The sequence below is a fragment of the Aptenodytes patagonicus genome, chromosome 6 (assembly GCF_965638725.1).
Source record: "Aptenodytes patagonicus chromosome 6, bAptPat1.pri.cur, whole genome shotgun sequence".
In the NCBI taxonomy this organism is placed as follows: Eukaryota; Metazoa; Chordata; class Aves; order Sphenisciformes; family Spheniscidae; genus Aptenodytes; species Aptenodytes patagonicus.
Window position 1 is genome coordinate 74434548 of NC_134954.1, and position 17633 is coordinate 74452180.

The 17633-nt window shown below is 39.2% G+C and overlaps 1 protein-coding gene across 34 annotated transcripts in view; it reads right to left on the minus strand.

Moving 5' to 3' along the window:
* NEB (nebulin) overlaps positions 1-17633 on the minus strand; it is a 134557-nt gene that overhangs the window by 64710 nt on the left and 52214 nt on the right. For 33 of the 34 annotated variants that reach the window (XM_076343159.1, XM_076343178.1, XM_076343177.1 and 30 more), the window contains 22 exons: positions 17462-17569; positions 15523-15834; positions 14617-14820; positions 13762-13866; positions 12948-13055; positions 11690-12001; positions 11074-11277; positions 10491-10595; positions 9881-9988; positions 8614-8925; positions 7994-8197; positions 6820-6924; positions 6534-6641; positions 5836-6147; positions 5088-5291; positions 4779-4883; positions 3036-3143; positions 2060-2371; positions 1312-1515; positions 1003-1107; positions 751-858; positions 264-575 (listed from right to left, as the gene is read on the minus strand). In XM_076343159.1, coding sequence (XP_076199274.1) covers positions 264-575; positions 751-858; positions 1003-1107; positions 1312-1515; positions 2060-2371; positions 3036-3143; positions 4779-4883; positions 5088-5291; positions 5836-6147; positions 6534-6641; positions 6820-6924; positions 7994-8197; positions 8614-8925; positions 9881-9988; positions 10491-10595; positions 11074-11277; positions 11690-12001; positions 12948-13055; positions 13762-13866; positions 14617-14820; positions 15523-15834; positions 17462-17569 — 4065 coding nt within the window. The remainder of the gene's footprint in view (positions 1-263; positions 576-750; positions 859-1002; positions 1108-1311; positions 1516-2059; positions 2372-3035; positions 3144-4778; positions 4884-5087; positions 5292-5835; positions 6148-6533; positions 6642-6819; positions 6925-7993; positions 8198-8613; positions 8926-9880; positions 9989-10490; positions 10596-11073; positions 11278-11689; positions 12002-12947; positions 13056-13761; positions 13867-14616; positions 14821-15522; positions 15835-17461; positions 17570-17633) is intronic. The other variant, XM_076343188.1, reaches the window with a different exon arrangement.

Consider the following 17633-nt stretch of genomic DNA (forward strand, 5'->3'; position numbering starts at 1 on the left):
GCTTCCTTATGAACTGCCCGGAACATTTCTGGTCCCCAGGCTGAAAACACTACTGATTTGGAAAGGATCACCCAGACGAATCAAAATAAACATACCAGGACTGACTGCAGGCTCATGAACGTGCATCGTTTGAAAGGACAGTTGCACAGTCGCTAACAAACAGAGCCTCACGCACCTGCCATGAAGCTTTTCTACAGCTACTCTTACTCACATCACTCTTAAACAGCAACAGTAGTAACTACCACTTCTCTATACAAACGCACATCGCTCTGTAGATCGTAGGCCTTCCTTGCATGGATCACGTCATTCTGGTCGGGCAGACAGGTCCACTGGTGAAGGTAGTGGCGGTAGTCAACATCACTGACTAGCGTCTGGCACTCCTTGGCTGCCTGCACTGACATCGCGTCGACTGGTATGTGGACCTGGGCCTTTGAATCATGGTACGCCTTCCTGTAAAGTCGGTCGTTCTGCAGCAACATGGCACGCGCAGCCCACGACAGCTTGGGATCCTCCTGGGCAGTCTGGCACCCAATGTAGTGGCCTTTCTGCTTCTCGTGCGTTTCTTTGTACTTGTACTGGAAATGCAGAAACAACGTAAGCAGCCACACATTGCTCACCTGAACGTGACTAATGAACAAAAGGCTTTCAGCTTCCTAAGCTGTCAACCCTTTGAACTGAACTTCACTCAGTTCTGCTGAGGTGGACACAGGAAGAGACAGACGCAGCAACCACATTACGAGAAGACTGTACCTCACTAGCAATGTCTCTGGAAGCCTTGGCCTGTTTGATGGGAATGGCATCAGCTCTTATGTCATAGCTTTTCGCCTTGGCCTCATCCCAGGCCTTCTGATAACGTTTCTGCAAAGAAAATTAACCACCCTTGTTACATGCAGTCAAGACTCTCTGACACCAATGCCTTTTATTAAAACGTCCTCTGGAAGAGCATTTGTCATACCCTTAATTTAATAATGCTTCACACGCATAATGATTTTATTCTCTTACATTGCTGATGTTGAGAGCATTGGCTTTGGACTGCAGCATTACAGGAGTATCAGAAGGTATGGAAATCTGCGTCTTATCTCTATCCCAGGCTTCACGATACAGATGCTAAGGAGAAAGGAAGCATAATGACATTTCACTATGGTCTGAACACTTAAAAAAAAAAACCCAAAAACACCAGCAGGAATTCTTTGGTAATTCTGATTTGCAATACTTTCCAATTAGTCATTCCCACGGCAGAAATTCTACTCTCCACCACAAAGAAAAGAAATGTCATCACATAAATGAAAGGTAAGTGAAAGGTAAGCTTACGTCACTGATCTGCAAAGCATTGATCTTAGCCTGGACAACGTCTGGCGTGTCAGTAATGCTAGTGAATTTCATCTCCTCCGGCCGCGTGCGGTACAACCTCTCATTCAGGAGTTCCTGGGCTTTCTTTGCTTTCACCACATCCACAGAACCTTCTGTCAACCAGCCGATGCCTCGCAACCATTCCAGGTCTGACTTGTACACATTCTACAAATAAACCAAGGGTTACTGACATTGCCGAGACAACTCTACGTGCAGAGAGGTTTCGTACAGGCCTTTCCCCAAGCTCCTTCTTGTACAGTTACGCAACAAGCAGTCAATGAGACCGTGGCGTACCAGGTCCTTCCCACACACAGATAAACCCCTGACTTGCACAGCAACAAAGATACTTTTAAAGATACTTGCTACATGAAAACCAGTGGCATAATCTGCAAGCAGTCCACAAGCAAACTGCAAGCAAACATTCTACAGCAGACCAAAAAAACATGGCTTCCTTATGAACTGCCCGGAACATTTCTGGTCCCCAGGCTGAAAACACTACTGATTTGGAAAGGATCACCCAGACGAATCAAAATAAACATACCAGGACTGACTGCAGGCTCATGAACGTGCATCGTTTGAAAGGACAGTTGCACAGTCGCTAACAAACAGAGCCTCACGCACCTGCCATGAAGCTTTTCTACAGCTACTCTTACTCACATCACTCTTAAACAGCAACAGTAGTAACTACCACTTCTCTATACAAACGCACATCGCTCTGTAGATCGTAGGCCTTCCTTGCATGGATCACGTCATTCTGGTCGGGCAGACAGGTCCACTGGTGAAGGTAGTGGCGGTAGTCAACATCACTGACTAGCGTCTGGCACTCCTTGGCTGCCTGCACTGACATCGCGTCGACTGGTATGTGGACCTGGGCCTTTGAATCATGGTACGCCTTCCTGTAAAGTCGGTCGTTCTGCAGCAACATGGCACGCGCAGCCCACGACAGCTTGGGATCCTCCTGGGCAGTCTGGCACCCAATGTAGTGGCCTTTCTGCTTCTCGTGCGTTTCTTTGTACTTGTACTGGAAATGCAGAAACAACGTAAGCAGCCACACATTGCTCACCTGAACGTGACTAATGAACAAAAGGCTTTCAGCTTCCTAAGCTGTCAACCCTTTGACACATTTCCCAGAGGTTCTGCCTCAGCACAGACAAAGCTCTGGTCCACTCAAAAGGCAGGCCCTCAAGCTCTCAAAAAAGGCATTCCCCAAGTCACCCATGATTTTTTAAAAATACCTCTGGCTTTTCTTAACACTCGTAAAGAATGAAAAATGGTACTGAAGCAGACACCTGTGTGCTCTGTAAGACCACTCTGAGCACCAGCCACATTTCACATCTTTACAGAGAAAATATTTGATAGTGGTGATTACAGGAGCTGCAAGAATTCAGCAGCAACCACTGCCCTAATCAGCTTTAAATTGTTGCCTCGTGTCTGAAAATTCACACTTTGTTACCCAGCACTCTGAGCAATCTCACAAACATATCGCATGTCCTCTTATTCACAGAGCACTTACCAATAGGCAGCTTCAAGCTGTAGAAAGAAAGAGGTGCTCACAACAGGCTTTAAAATAACACAGGAGCACAAAAGTGTACATCGCTTCTAGCTCAACTGAACTTCACTCACTCCACGCTGAGGTGGACACAAGAAGAGACAGACGCAGCAACCACGTTAAGAGAAGACTGTACCTCACTAGCAATGTCTCTGGAAGCCTTGGCGTGTTTGATGGGAATGGCATCAGCTCTTATGTCATAGCTTTTCGCCTTGGCCTCATCCCAGGCCTTCTGATAATGTTTCTGCAAAGAAAATTAACCACCCTTGTTACATGCGGTCAAGACTCTGATACCAATGCCTTTTCCTAAAACCTACTCTCTTGGAATTAACAGCTTGGGTGCTCTGTTTGCCCCCTGTAACTGGCAGGGTTACAACAATGATCCTGGCAAGTGTCTTAACAGAAAACTCATGAGTTAAAAGTTAAAGTAGGTGCAAAATCCAAAACACAAAGAGTGGCTGAAATATTCCTGAAAGCATATCGCAACGTCCCCTCTAACAGACTACTGCTGACCACATGCATGAGCTCACCACACAGGCCCCCAACAGGCAGTCCAACTGACAGAGTGTACACCTCCACGACCAACATTGAATTCTGCATGACCCTACAACAGTCAGAGGTTCTGCTCACACACACCCGATCGCAGGGTCATAGCTACTGGGGACAAAACATCTGTTCTACTGACAAAACGTATCCAGACCCTACTTATGTTATGAAGCCTCCTGATAGCCGCTAGAGACTTCTTTCTTTACCAGCCTTTTTTAGTCCTATCAAGAAAGCGAGTGTAGGCAGAGAGGCTCAGTCCATTTACGAGACTGAACAGAAACCAAAGTGCCTTTACGTGTCTAGTGACACCCAACCTGTCCAGGACATCAAGTCCAAGAACATGAGGGCTCCTTCTTTAGTGGCATCTCAGTCCACAGAAGCTTGGTCAGCCCAGCTGGCAACTTTGTCATTAGTACAGGTGGGTAAATGACACACTTTTCAGTCCTTTTTTGATGACTGTGAAAATTCAGAAACTGAATGCTACTGTAGGTCAGACTATAAGGAACTCAGAAAAAAACAGTAATCAAAACACGAGCAAGACAAAAACAGGGGAAGTGAAATGTCTGTTGCAATAGCACTTGAAATATTTCACCCCTAATTCAATCACATCAGGTACTTTTGAAAAATATTTAACATACTATCAACATCAAGAAAGGCTGGGAGTAAATACAGTTTTCAGGCAAAGCCCCAGTCAAGTCCTGCTGAAAATGCAAAATGGGAAATGTTTCCAGCTTTAAGAATCTCCAGTGTGTTAGTCCCATAAAACTAGTGAGTGAAACATCACAAATCTGCAAAACATGTCAGGGTTGATGAGTCTACAGACTCCAAAAACAACTCCATGGAAAGTATTTACCAGTTTTGTCAAAGGGAGGAGTTGTGTGGAATTGGACACTGAACTTTGGAGTTTGCTCATGAACACACAACCTATCAAGCAAGGCAGGCAACTCCGTGAGTCACACCCTCAGGAATCTGCGCAGTTTAGGATGAAAGGCATCAGTGCTGGCATGTTCCATGGAAGCAGTTCCATCAATTTCACATTCACACAGACTGAGAGAGGATACAAAGGCATGGATTCCAGATCAACACCTCCGGCCTACCTTGCTTAATGAATGTCTGGTTCATAAACACTGCTCACTGGTTCATCAACAACACACTCTGCCTAAAGAGCCTCTAGATGTAATCTACTGTTTAGAATACAAGCACATTAGAAGACAGCGTTAGTACACCACCATTTACAGTGAAGTCTAAAAGACACAGGGCAAAAACTGGAAGAGCATTTGTCATACCCTTAATTTAATAATGCTTCACACGCATAATGATTTTATTCTCTTACATTGCTGATGTTGAGAGCATTGGCTTTGGACTGCAGCATTACAGGAGTATCAGAAGGTATGGAAATCTGCGTCTTATCTCTATCCCAGGCTTCACGATACAGATGCTAAGGAGAAAGGAAGCATAATGACATTTCACTATGGTCTGAACACTTAAAAAAAAAAACCCAAAAACACCAGCAGGAATTCTTTGGTAATTCTGATTTGCAATACTTTCCAATTAGTCATTCCCACGGCAGAAATTCTACTCTCCACCACAAAGAAAAGAAATGTCATCACATAAATGAAAGGTAAGTGAAAGGTAAGCTTACGTCACTGATCTGCAAAGCATTGATCTTAGCCTGGACAACGTCTGGCGTGTCAGTAATGCTAGTGAATTTCATCTCCTCCGGCCGCGTGCGGTACAACCTCTCATTCAGGAGTTCCTGGGCTTTCTTTGCTTTCACCACATCCACAGAACCTTCTGTCAACCAGCCGATGCCTCGCAACCATTCCAGGTCTGACTTGTACACATTCTACAAATAAACCAAGGGTTACTGACATTGCCGAGACAACTCTACGTGCAGAGAGGTTTCGTACAGGCCTTTCCCCAAGCTCCTTCTTGTACAGTTACGCAACAAGCAGTCAATGAGACCGTGGCGTACCAGGTCCTTCCCACACACAGATAAACCCCTGACTTGCACAGCAACAAAGATACTTTTAAAGATACTTGCTACATGAAAACCAGTGGCATAATCTGCAAGCAGTCCGCAAGCAAACTGCAAGCAAACATTCTACAGCAGACCAAAAAAACATGGCTTCCTTATGAACTGCCCGGAACATTTCTGGTCCCCAGGCTGAAAACACTACTGATTTGGAAAGGATCACCCAGACGAATCAAAATAAACATACCAGGACTGACTGCAGGCTCATGAACGTGCATCGTTTGAAAGGACAGTTGCACAGTCGCTAACAAACAGAGCCTCACGCACCTGCCATGAAGCTTTTCTACAGCTACTCTTACTCACATCACTCTTAAACAGCAACAGTAGTAACTACCACTTCTCTATACAAACGCACATCGCTCTGTAGATCGTAGGCCTTCCTTGCATGGATCACGTCATTCTGGTCGGGCAGACAGGTCCACTGGTGAAGGTAGTGGCGGTAGTCAACATCACTGACTAGCGTCTGGCACTCCTTGGCTGCCTGCACTGACATCGCGTCGACTGGTATGTGGACCTGGGCCTTTGAATCATGGTACGCCTTCCTGTAAAGTCGGTCGTTCTGCAGCAACATGGCACGCGCAGCCCACGACAGCTTGGGATCCTCCTGGGCAGTCTGGCACCCAATGTAGTGGCCTTTCTGCTTCTCGTGCGTTTCTTTGTACTTGTACTGGAAATGCAAAAAGAAGAATTAAAAGAAATAGTGAATCTGGGATGAATTTCCCATAATTTCATGTTGCTACTGATCACAAATATATTTTTTTATGGTATGAAATATACTTTTTTAGAGTTTAGAAAAGCCTAATGCATTTTTACTCCACCACTTCTGTTTATTTTCATTGTAGTTTATTCTTTTCTAATATCTGCTTAATGTCAGGATTTATAATTCAATGTTCCTTTTGTAAACTGTTGCCCATTTTCTTTCTGCAGTGAATTCTTTGTTAGTAGGCTTTCAAGATGAATCTGATATACCATGTTTTTTTACGTTGTACATAGGTTATTACTTCGTTCTTGTTTCACAAGCTAACTGAAAATAAATGTAAAGGAAAAACATACATCACTCGCAATATCCCTTGATGCCTTTGCACTTCGGATTGGAATTGCATCAGCTCTGATGTCATAACCCTTCTTTTTGGCCTCCTCCCAGGCTTGTATATAAAGTTTCTACACAAAAGAAGACAGAAAATGGCTTCTCAATATTCTGAAAGATGGAATTTCTACATTTCATAATTTTTTCTTAAAGTTTTCATGAATGCATACTTTAGAAGATCTTTATGGTTAAAGAAATGCTTACGTAATTTCTGAATTTCCATTACTTTAGTATATTTTTATATGTTCTTACATGGCTAACATTAGCTGCATTGGCCTTCGCTAACAAAATTGTCGGCGTGTCAGGCATGACGTGAATTGATGTTTTGTCTGCATCCCAGGCTTCTGTGTATAAACGCTAGGAGAGAGGAAAACACATTCCTTTAAAAAGTTTCTTTATGTGTGTCATGATAGAAAGACTGCAAATTTGAAAGCAGTAGTTATCAAAAATATATCCATGATATAAAAGAAAAGTAATCTTGAAGCTGTACAAGATATATATAACCAAACTAATACATTTGTCCAAAGAAAGTATTTTACAAACTGCGAGGGGTAGTTCAAGCAAGCTTTAAATACCCTGACATAGCAAAGTTTCTCATTGAACAGCTCAAGAAGGAAACTTTGTCCTTCCTCATTATTTCTCAGGCTAAGCTGGCACAGCAATTGATTGATTTAGGATTGCTGGGAAACTGCTGTAGGGGGAGAACTATATTCATTATTCTGCCGTATCTGTAAGAGTTGTTTGATTGATGTTTCTTATTAAAGAGAAGGAGTAGGTACTTCGCGACTTTCATCCTCCAGGTCTGAGATAAATTGCAGAAGCTTCACTTCCAGGGAACATAAGCCATTTCCTCATAACTTGTTCATCATACAGTATGACATTCAGTCAACAATACATCATCATAGCAGCTGCAGTAAAAGCCTCAATATTCTGCTACATCCTATCTTATAGCATGGTCATGGCACCACCACCTCTAGACATACCCTAACACCTTGCTAGAACATCGTTTCTGCAGATTTCACAGTATTGTCTAAGAACTGCAAAAAAATTTAGCCTGTTCTGTCAGAGATGAGCTTTGTATAGTGAAGTAGCATTAACAAAATAGAAAAACCATACCAAACAAACATTTAAAAATAGGATTTCAGCTGAGATGGGAGGAAGAGGGAAATTCACCGAAATTTTTAGTATTACTCTTGAAAAATATGTGATTTAGGTGAATTTTTTCTGGACATTTTTACTAAGTGTTCAGTTCAGACAGAGCCCTGAGATAAGAGCTTTCCTGTGCAAAGGCTGAATTTGGACATTCATTTTCTCTAAGTCCACAATGAAAGTGTTTAGTCTCACTTTGTATTTTGTATTTTTCACCGCATGAACAAGTTCTATCAGCTAGTAATACTAGCGATTTTGACAAAAAAAAACCCCTCACCTTGTTCATTATCTCAGCATTTTGCTTGGCTAAGACCATGGCCAAAGAATCTGTCACACTAGTAAATTTAATTTGGTCTGCTGGTTGACGATACTTCCTTTCACTCAGGATTTCTCCAGCTTTCTTGGCTTTCTCAACTTCCATGGAACCAATAGGAACCCATCCAATACCTCTTAGCCATTCCAGATCTGATTTGTAAACAGCCTGAAAAAATTTGAAATTTCATTATATAAGTGCAAGTGTGATCAAATATTAAAATAATTATAAATAAGCATATTCTAGTCTATATGAACAATTGTATATATTTCTGCATAGGAGCAGGATATGGTTTTGAAAACAATTCTTATTTTTTAAGATTTAGTAAAATAATTATTAAATAACAAAAAGAATAGATTTCTTGAAGAACCCCACAAATATCAGAGTTACACACAAATTACGCCTCAGGCTAAGGACTGAGAAAATAAGATTAAACATAAATTTGATGATAGAATATTAAACATTTCACCTCTATCAACATGTCTGATGCAAGTGACTAAGGCATAGTACATATCTTCCAAAAATTATATTGTACAAGACCCAGTATATTTAATCATGTATTGTAAATTTAACGGTTTACTCACATCACTCTGTAGATCATAGGCCTTCTTAGCATGGATAACATCATTCTGGTCTGGCAGACAGATCCACTGATGCAGATAGTGGCGGTAATCAATATCGCTGACCAACCCTTGACATTTCTTGGCCAACACGATTCCCAGCATGTCCACTGGGCTACTGAAGTTTGTCTTTGTCTTCTCAAAGGCTTTCTTGTACTCCCTGTCACTCTGGATCTTGGCCACGTGCATCGACCACATCATCTTCGGATCATCCTCTATGTTACGGGCCCCTATGTGGTGGCCAAGCTGCTTGCGATAGCCTTCTTTGTATTTGTACTGAAATAAAGTATATCCATATTCACATGGTGTATTTATAAATTAATAAATAATTCACACAGTTTAACATAGCCATTACTATTTTGTTTAGAGAAAAATATGATTTAGGTCTTTCATTAGTTTTTAAGTTTTACTAATTCTCACACAAAAAGGATTTTTATTACAGATATCATTATCTCTGATTTTTTATATAACTATATCACACTTTCAATTAACTAAACATTTAATGTCACATACTTACTAACAAGTTTGATATTCCACATTCTTTTACTATTAAGATTAAAATGTAAAGATTAACTTATTTTAAAAGCTTATTCCAAAACACCTTGAGGAAGATAGTCTGAGTTGGTCTTAATACTAACAGATTAAATATCAATCTTGATAGAAAAACAAGAAGCATAAAGAACTGTTATCCTCTGTCTCTCAGTGACATTTCCTCATCCCAGAAGCAAAACCTGTCATAGTCATTGCATACTTTTTTTCCTGCTTTTGTATTTAGACATCTTGGATTTCAATATGACACTTCAACAGAACTATTTTTTCCACAGGAAAAGACAACAATTTAGAACTTTTAGAATTGATTTACTAATATATCTATTTTGCGGAGAGATTTTAAAGTATTTCCTATTTTGAATCAGAAATTAATTTGACTAACTCTAGCATAGACTCGTACGCCTTATTGATTATCCTACTTGAACATCCATGGACATCAATGGAACTATTACAGGGGGCATAGAAATAATCCTCACATTATTTTATTTATTTATTACTGTGATATATACCTCATGTATAAAAATACTGGCTATCTATTCCTTTCATGTACTAAAGGCATGCAGTAGAATCACTGGATTTCAGTATTATCTATTCTACAAACTTAAGGTATTACATTAACAAACAATGGAACAAACTTTTCCATTACCAAATCCATACAGACATGATAAAAAAACCTGCTTACATCACTGGCAATCTCTCTGGATGCTCTGGCAGCTTGAATAGGAATGGCATCAAAACGCAAATCATGACCCTTCTTCTTTGATTCCTCCAAAGCTAGTCTGTACCTTTTCTGTGAGAAAAAAAATTCACATTTTTGTTTCAAAAACAAAATTACACTTCACTTAAGCACATTTGTGTAATAAAACAGATTAAGTCCCTAAACAATATTGTTAATGTTGAGACAACTTAAATATATGAACACAGCTCTATCTGCTCCAGAAAATAAAAAAATGCAAATTTCAAAGATCTTGTAATTGTATTGTAGACACTTGAAAACTGGAAATCATTTAGGAAAGGCAAAGAAAGGAATATTCTAAAAGTTAAATAATTTATTTCCATACCTTGCTATAGAAATGATTTCTCATTTATGGCAGATAATATACTTTAAAAGCCCAATTAGATACCCAGGAGGTAAATTCTAGCAAAAAACCAACTCTGATTTTAGCAGTGGAGCTGGCAATTTGTGAAACTAAACATCTTGACAATATTATAATATTAATTAAAAGTCAGAGATGACAAAATTGTACTTGTCAGAAATCCTTTCATTCTCTCAACTCTTCGGTTTTACTCACCTGACTGTAGTTTAATTGGTTTTGTTTAGCTAGCAGGATTTCTGGTGTGTCAGGCATGACATGAACCATGGCCTTATCTTTATTCCATGCTTCAGTGTACAAATGCTAAGAAAGAATACAGGAAGAGATCAATATTGCATTCCAAAACAAGTTAATATCTCATTAATCAGGTAAAACATAGAGCATACTAGGTAAAATTACAGGAAATATAGCATGGATAAATGGTTGTGTATTTAATCAGGTAGAGATACCATTATTAAAAAGAGAATTTATCAGAGGAAGTTTAACAACACTTAGAAAACTGCCACATTACTTAAGAATTATGAATAAACCAAAGCATTATTACTGCTCACTGCACAGACATGTCAAAGAAAAGATTAAGATGTAATATGCAGAATATCATGACAAAGTTGACTCTTCCGTTACATGGCCTAATAGTTTTGATTGAAAAAAACAGAGCACACTATTTGAAAATACATCATCTCTGAACTTCAGCATTACTTGTGACCATTGTATTTCTAGGTCTGTCTCCAGGGTTTAGGTGGAGACTGATGATGTGTTACCTAATCGAATCAAGACTCACCTTATTCATTGTCTCTGCATTCTGCTTGGCTAAGACCATCTCTGGAGAATCAGTGACGCTAGTAAATTTGATTGTGTCTGGAGGCTGACGGTATATTTTCTCGCTTAAGATCTCTCCCGCCTTCTTGGCTTTTTCAACATCCAAGGAACCAATTGGGACCCAACCAGTGCCCCGCAACCATTCAAGGTCAGACTTGTAGCAGTTCTATTACAAAAAAAATACATAGGTTATAATAATAATAATAATGCAATTTTACACGGTGCATCTTTTCACAGTTAAGTAACCTCACTATCAACTTTTAATTCAAATAAATTCAAAACCCTAGAGAAAATCTTAGAAAAAATAACTGCATTTCATCTACATTAAGAGTGAAACCATTATCCAAGTTTCTCAGAATGGCAAATGATAAATAGCCCAAATTCTGGAATTACAGAATTTAATTTAAATACCTATTAGTTAACATATCCTATTGGAGATCTGAGTTTCTATTAGCCATAAAACTTAAAAATAAGTCTTGAAAATTTGGTTCCACCACATTGGTATGTGATGGCCTGGTCCACCTATGTAATATATCACATACATTCCTCACCAAAAAGTTAAATCAAAAAGAGCTCACATCACTCTGTAGATCATAGGCCTTCTTAGCATGGATAACATCATTCTGGTCTGGCAGACAGATCCACTGATGCAGATAGTGGCGGTAATCAATATCGCTGACCAACCCTTGACATTTCTTGGCCAACACGATTCCCAGCATGTCCACTGGGCTACTGAAGTTTGTCTTTGTCTTCTCAAAGGCTTTCTTGTACTCCCTGTCACTCTGGATCTTGGCCACGTGCATCGACCACATCATCTTCGGATCATCCTCTATGTTACGGGCCCCTATGTGGTGGCCAAGCTGCTTGCGATAGCCTTCTTTGTATTTGTACTGAAATAAAGTATATCCATATTCACATGGTGTATTTATAAATTAATAAATAATTCACACAGTTTAACATAGCCATTACTATTTTGTTTAGAGAAAAATATGATTTAGGTCTTTCATTAGTTTTTAAGTTTTACTAATTCTCACACAAAAAGGATTTTTATTACAGATATCATTATCTCTGATTTTTTATATAACTATATCACACTTTCAATTAACTAAACATTTAATGTCACATACTTACTAACAAGTTTGATATTCCACATTCTTTTACTATTAAGATTAAAATGTAAAGATTAACTTATTTTAAAAGCTTATTCCAAAACACCTTGAGGAAGATAGTCTTATCGCAAGCCAAGCTGCTTGCGATAGCCTTCTTGTATTTGTACTGAAATATAAATCAAGATATTATATTTCTACATCACCTCTAAATATCAGTTACTCATATTAAATATTTCTAATAATAAACTCTGCAAATTTCTCTATAACCTACAGTCAAAAAAAACAAACTGTCAAAGCAATTCTGGGGCTAATAACGTGGATTCTCACATTAAATTTTTGAGATTTGAGTTAGAACCCTAAATAGAGATTTTTACGCAAGTTTTTTTGAAAAAACACTTCACTAATACTAGTGAGAAACAATCCTCTCCTTATTAAATATATTTAACCCTTATTAAATATAATAATATACATACTGTTAGGATTTAATTAAAGATACAAGTTTATGAGCTATAAAATTAACATGATAGCAGCATTATATTGTCCTTATAACTTCTCAACATTTAATTTTTACAATTAAGTCTTTAAACATATATAATAATTTGCTTCCAAAAATCTATTATTTGAGATCACAGTTTCATTGAAATGCCTTTTACAGAATCCAGCTGATAACTTTCAGGTTGCAGCGACCAGATGTCACCACACAAAGAAACAAAAAGTAGTTTCTTACATCACTGGCAATTTGCCTGGATGCTTTGGCAGCTTGAATGGGGATAGCATCACTTCTCAAATCATAGCCTTTCTTTTTTGCTTCTTCCATGGCCTGTTTGTAGAGGTTCTAGGTGAAGAATTAAACAATAGGGTTCATGTAAGTAAGTTCCATATACTACATTTTCGGCAAAACAAACTGCTTGTAAGTAGAGTAGATTTAAAAAATTGTGTTAAGATTTATGCTAACCCAGCTTTATCTAATTTTCTTAATTCAAAGCCCCAGATCAGTAGCTGATACAAATTCTATCAAAGGAAGCTCTTTGCTAAATACATTAGCTAACAACTTTCTTCTTTCAATACTTTAAATAACATAACATTGACTACAATTTGAGATAAATTATTCTTCTATACAAGTGGAGTAAAACTTACTTTTCAAAGCCACCTTTTATGGATGTGAATTTATTTGCCTAAACTAACATTGAACACTGGGATCACTGCTCTTCAGAATTGTGCTGGAAATTACCTTTTTGGTATTTCCAATGTTGGAATTAATTTTGTGTCTTCCCAACAGTATGCATGCTGGCAGAAATGACTCCCAAAAATTCACTGAAGACACAAAACTTCTCATGGAATTTATTCTCAATAGTGCTTACTGTTGTATGTATGCACTACTGTACAAATATGCAAACAATGTTTTTAAAGTCACAATTTTGAGCATAAATATTGGGGGTTACTTAAAGAAACTGATGGTATCATCTATATAAGGTTTATCAGAATACTGATGATCCAGCCATGAAACAGACCAGTTACATTTGGAGAGCTAACACACTCACCATACTGTAGTTTTGCATGTTCTGTTTTGCCAGTGTAATTTCAGGTGTGTCAGGCATTATGTGGATTTGTGTCTTGTCATTATCCCAAGCCTCAGTATATAAACGCTGCAGGAGAAATAACGTATGTTAAAGGGGGGAAAAAAACCGTGACTACTTGGAGATCTCCTAAAACATAAAAAGAATTACAGATCTGTAGTCCAAGTCTAAAAAATCCTTATTCCTTATATAACAATGAGATTTTATATTCACTCCTGTAGATACTTAATGTCCAGGTTAAGAATTAGTAATCTAGAAAGAATTATGTTAAAAAAAAAAATTTAGAAAAAAGGCACAAAATGCTAATCAGACACACAGAGATCTAAACTCTAAGAACAAGGCCTGTTTGAAAGAGGAGATGGTTTTATTTGCGATCAGGACCACAGATTCAGAAAAACTTTTACATTTTAACTACTACGCTGAATTATTTAAAATACAGCTATTTCAAAGACTGCCCTAAAACAAGTAGTTTATTAATTACTAGATTACTAGATAAACTTGAAAAATTATTAGATTTATTAGACAAATTGCTCTATTAAAATTTAGATAAAAGTTAGGTAACATTACTAGATACACAGTACAGTATGTGGAAAGCTTCACAACTGATAATTCCAATTTAACTTGGTAACTTGAAAGATATTATTAAATTAGCACTTGCTGAAAATAAGTTACCTGTTGATTACCAAGAATGTAACTTACACTTTTAAAGCCTTGCTGTGCTGAAATCTCACACAGCAACCACACATCTGTATTTCTAGGCCTGTCTCCAGGGTTTAGGTGGAGACTGATGATGTGTTACCTAATCGAATCAAGACTCACCTTATTCATTGTCTCTGCATTCTGCTTGGCTAAGACCATCTCTGGAGAATCAGTGACGCTAGTAAATTTGATTGTGTCTGGAGGCTGACGGTATATTTTCTCGCTTAAGATCTCTCCCGCCTTCTTGGCTTTTTCAACATCCAAGGAACCAATTGGGACCCAACCAATGCCCCGCAACCATTCAAGGTCAGACTTGTAGCAGTTCTATTACAAAATACAAAGACAGCTGTCTCATTGATATTGCCGGTTAAACATTTCATATATACCATGCAACTAATGCTTACTTTCTGTAAGCTGCCTTCCTCCTAGTTCAATCTGCAAAACAAACTCTGTTAGCAACCTAGATTCAGACCTCTTATCTGTCTTCAAGAGGTATCATTCACCCAACAACATGCTGGGAATGGTCAAAGAGTAAAGGGATTAAAACAAAACCCTGAATGTCAGTATAAACTTTTCCTGTAACATCCGTTCCAAACAAATAAATGTTCACCCACTAAGAACAGCAGGTCTTAATTTAAACCATTTTCTCCAAGACAGAACAAAGGAATTGTCTCCACTAAAGTCATGCAACTAAAAAAAAAAAAAAAGTCATACTAGGCTATTTCCTCTTTCCAGTTAATCCACATATAAAGGTATTAAGATTGTCTATTATGAAGGATTATATACAGCTAATTCTACTATTCAGCTAACTGATTAGCTGTATATAAACCTTCGTAATACTCAACCTTCCTTACACACAGATTCATTCACTCCTAAAAATCCTATGACCTTGCTTGGAACAGGTAAATCAAAACACAATATGAAAAAACACTATATGAGAGAGACAGTTCAAGCACCTTCTATAGTTTATATTCCAAGGAAATTACATACGCTTTAGAAATCCAACGCTTATCAGCGAGTACTCACATCACTCTGTAGATCATAGGCCTTCTTAGCATGGATAACATCATTCTGGTCTGGCAGGCAAGTCCATTCATGTAGATAGTGACGGTAATCAATATCGCTGACCAACTCCTGACATTTCTTGGCCAACACGATTCCCAGCATGTCCACTGGGCTACTGAAGTTTGTCTTTGTCTTCTCAAAGGCTTTCTTGTACTCCCTGTCACTCTGGATCTTGGCCACGTGCATCGACCACACCATCTTCGGATCATCCTCTACGTTACGGGCCCCTATGTGGTGGCCAAGCTGCTTGCGATAGCCTTCCTTATACTTGTACTATAGGCAAAAAAAAGTTCAGTGAGTTTTAGTTTAGTTTTCTTTATGTTCCTAGCAGCCCCTGTGGCACAACCTCCAGAGAACTTAGTATCTGAAACCACAGAGACTTTAGAGTGAGAAAGTATTCAGCTGATGAACTGCAGTGTACAGCTACAAAAGATTCACATAACATTATCCACCTGATATGACCTTCACATTTTTGAAGAAACTCCCTGGCCTACATATTAACAGCTACTACTCAGTAACTGAGAGCAAAAATGTCTCCAAATTACGGCAGTGATACGAAAGGCCCGAAGTTCAAAAAATATCCCCTACGTAAAGAATCAGTGGCCTTCAAGCACAATAGCCAAATAAACTCCTAGTCAATCTATTCAGGAGATGATAAAAACTGGAAGAGCATAGAGACAGACATGGAAGTTTAAATAGAGACACTAAACACATATATGGAATAAATTTTGATATTAATACCTAATAATAATAAAAATTATTTACTTTTATACTGCCTTTATTTTTACACAAAAACTTGGTTTGGGTTGTCTTTCCTAATGTCTAGCTCAGCTGTTTACCTGCACTACTAGGGGCGTGCAGACTTGCACTACTGAGGGCAGCACATGTGGCGGTGTGCTCCCCCCCCCGTGTAAGCAATGACCACCAGTGGGGTCATGATGGCTGCATCAAGCTTATGCTGGACTTTGGGGATGGATACAACATAGTAGCCAACGCCTGTCTGGAGCAGTGACACAAACGTCTTGCTGGTATGCAAATATGACTATAAATCAATTGTCTTACTTTATAAATAGTAGACAGCCCAGGGCCCGTTGAGCTCTCCTGCATGCCAGGATCTCCCCTTGAGTAGGGACGCCTCTCAAGGTTACTCCTTAAGGTCGAGAGATTCCTTGCCACAACAGATCCTCCGTAAGTGACTAACAGCATGCTAAACTTTGAAATCTTAGCTAAGAGATATAAAGGACTGATTGTGCATATATAATACCATAGACTTAAACCGTTGGGACGAGGATTGGATCCAGCCACGCCTAGACGCCTCTCTGAGAATGAGTTTAGAAAGCAAGGGGGTCCTTTCTGAACCTCATGATTCAAGGGAAGGGTCTCCCTGACAGTATTGTCTGACCCTGTCCTCTATGCAGTAAATAATCAAGTGTACCTTGCCACCGAATCTTGTTAAACCACTGTCACATTTACCATTGAACTCTGTTAACTCACTGTTTTATATCAAAAAAGTGTATCATTGCTGCTCTCTTACAAGTGAAGTGCAATATCACTCCAGCCACGACAGCACACGACCTCAAAAGTCCAGTCTGTTGCCTAAGGAGACACTGCCACAAGCCCAGGAGGGACACTGCTTTGGATTATGTCCATCACCCAGCTCCTGCTGTTACTCTCTCCACCCTGGCTACACATTCCCTTGCAACACCACACACCTATAACAGGCAGGGACAGCTACACGCAGACCCTCCAGAACCAACACGTTTACGGACTAGCTGAATGGTAATGACAGGCAAGTGCTGGGTAGCCTCCATTTGGCTAAGGTTGCAAACCCTGGGCTTCAACTGCAAGCACCTGGGAACTGTCTGATAGGGCGTGCCGCCAAGGGCTCCTGTGTACTTACATCACTTGCAATGTCTCTGGAAGCTTTAGCAGACTTGATAGGAATGGCATCTGCCCGCATGTCGTAGCCCTTTTTCTTCTCTTCCTCCATCGCAAGCTTGTACAGTTTCTGAAGGAAAAACAAGCACTCCCCTCAAGCAACACTTCTTCCCAGGCCACAGCAGCGTCCAGGG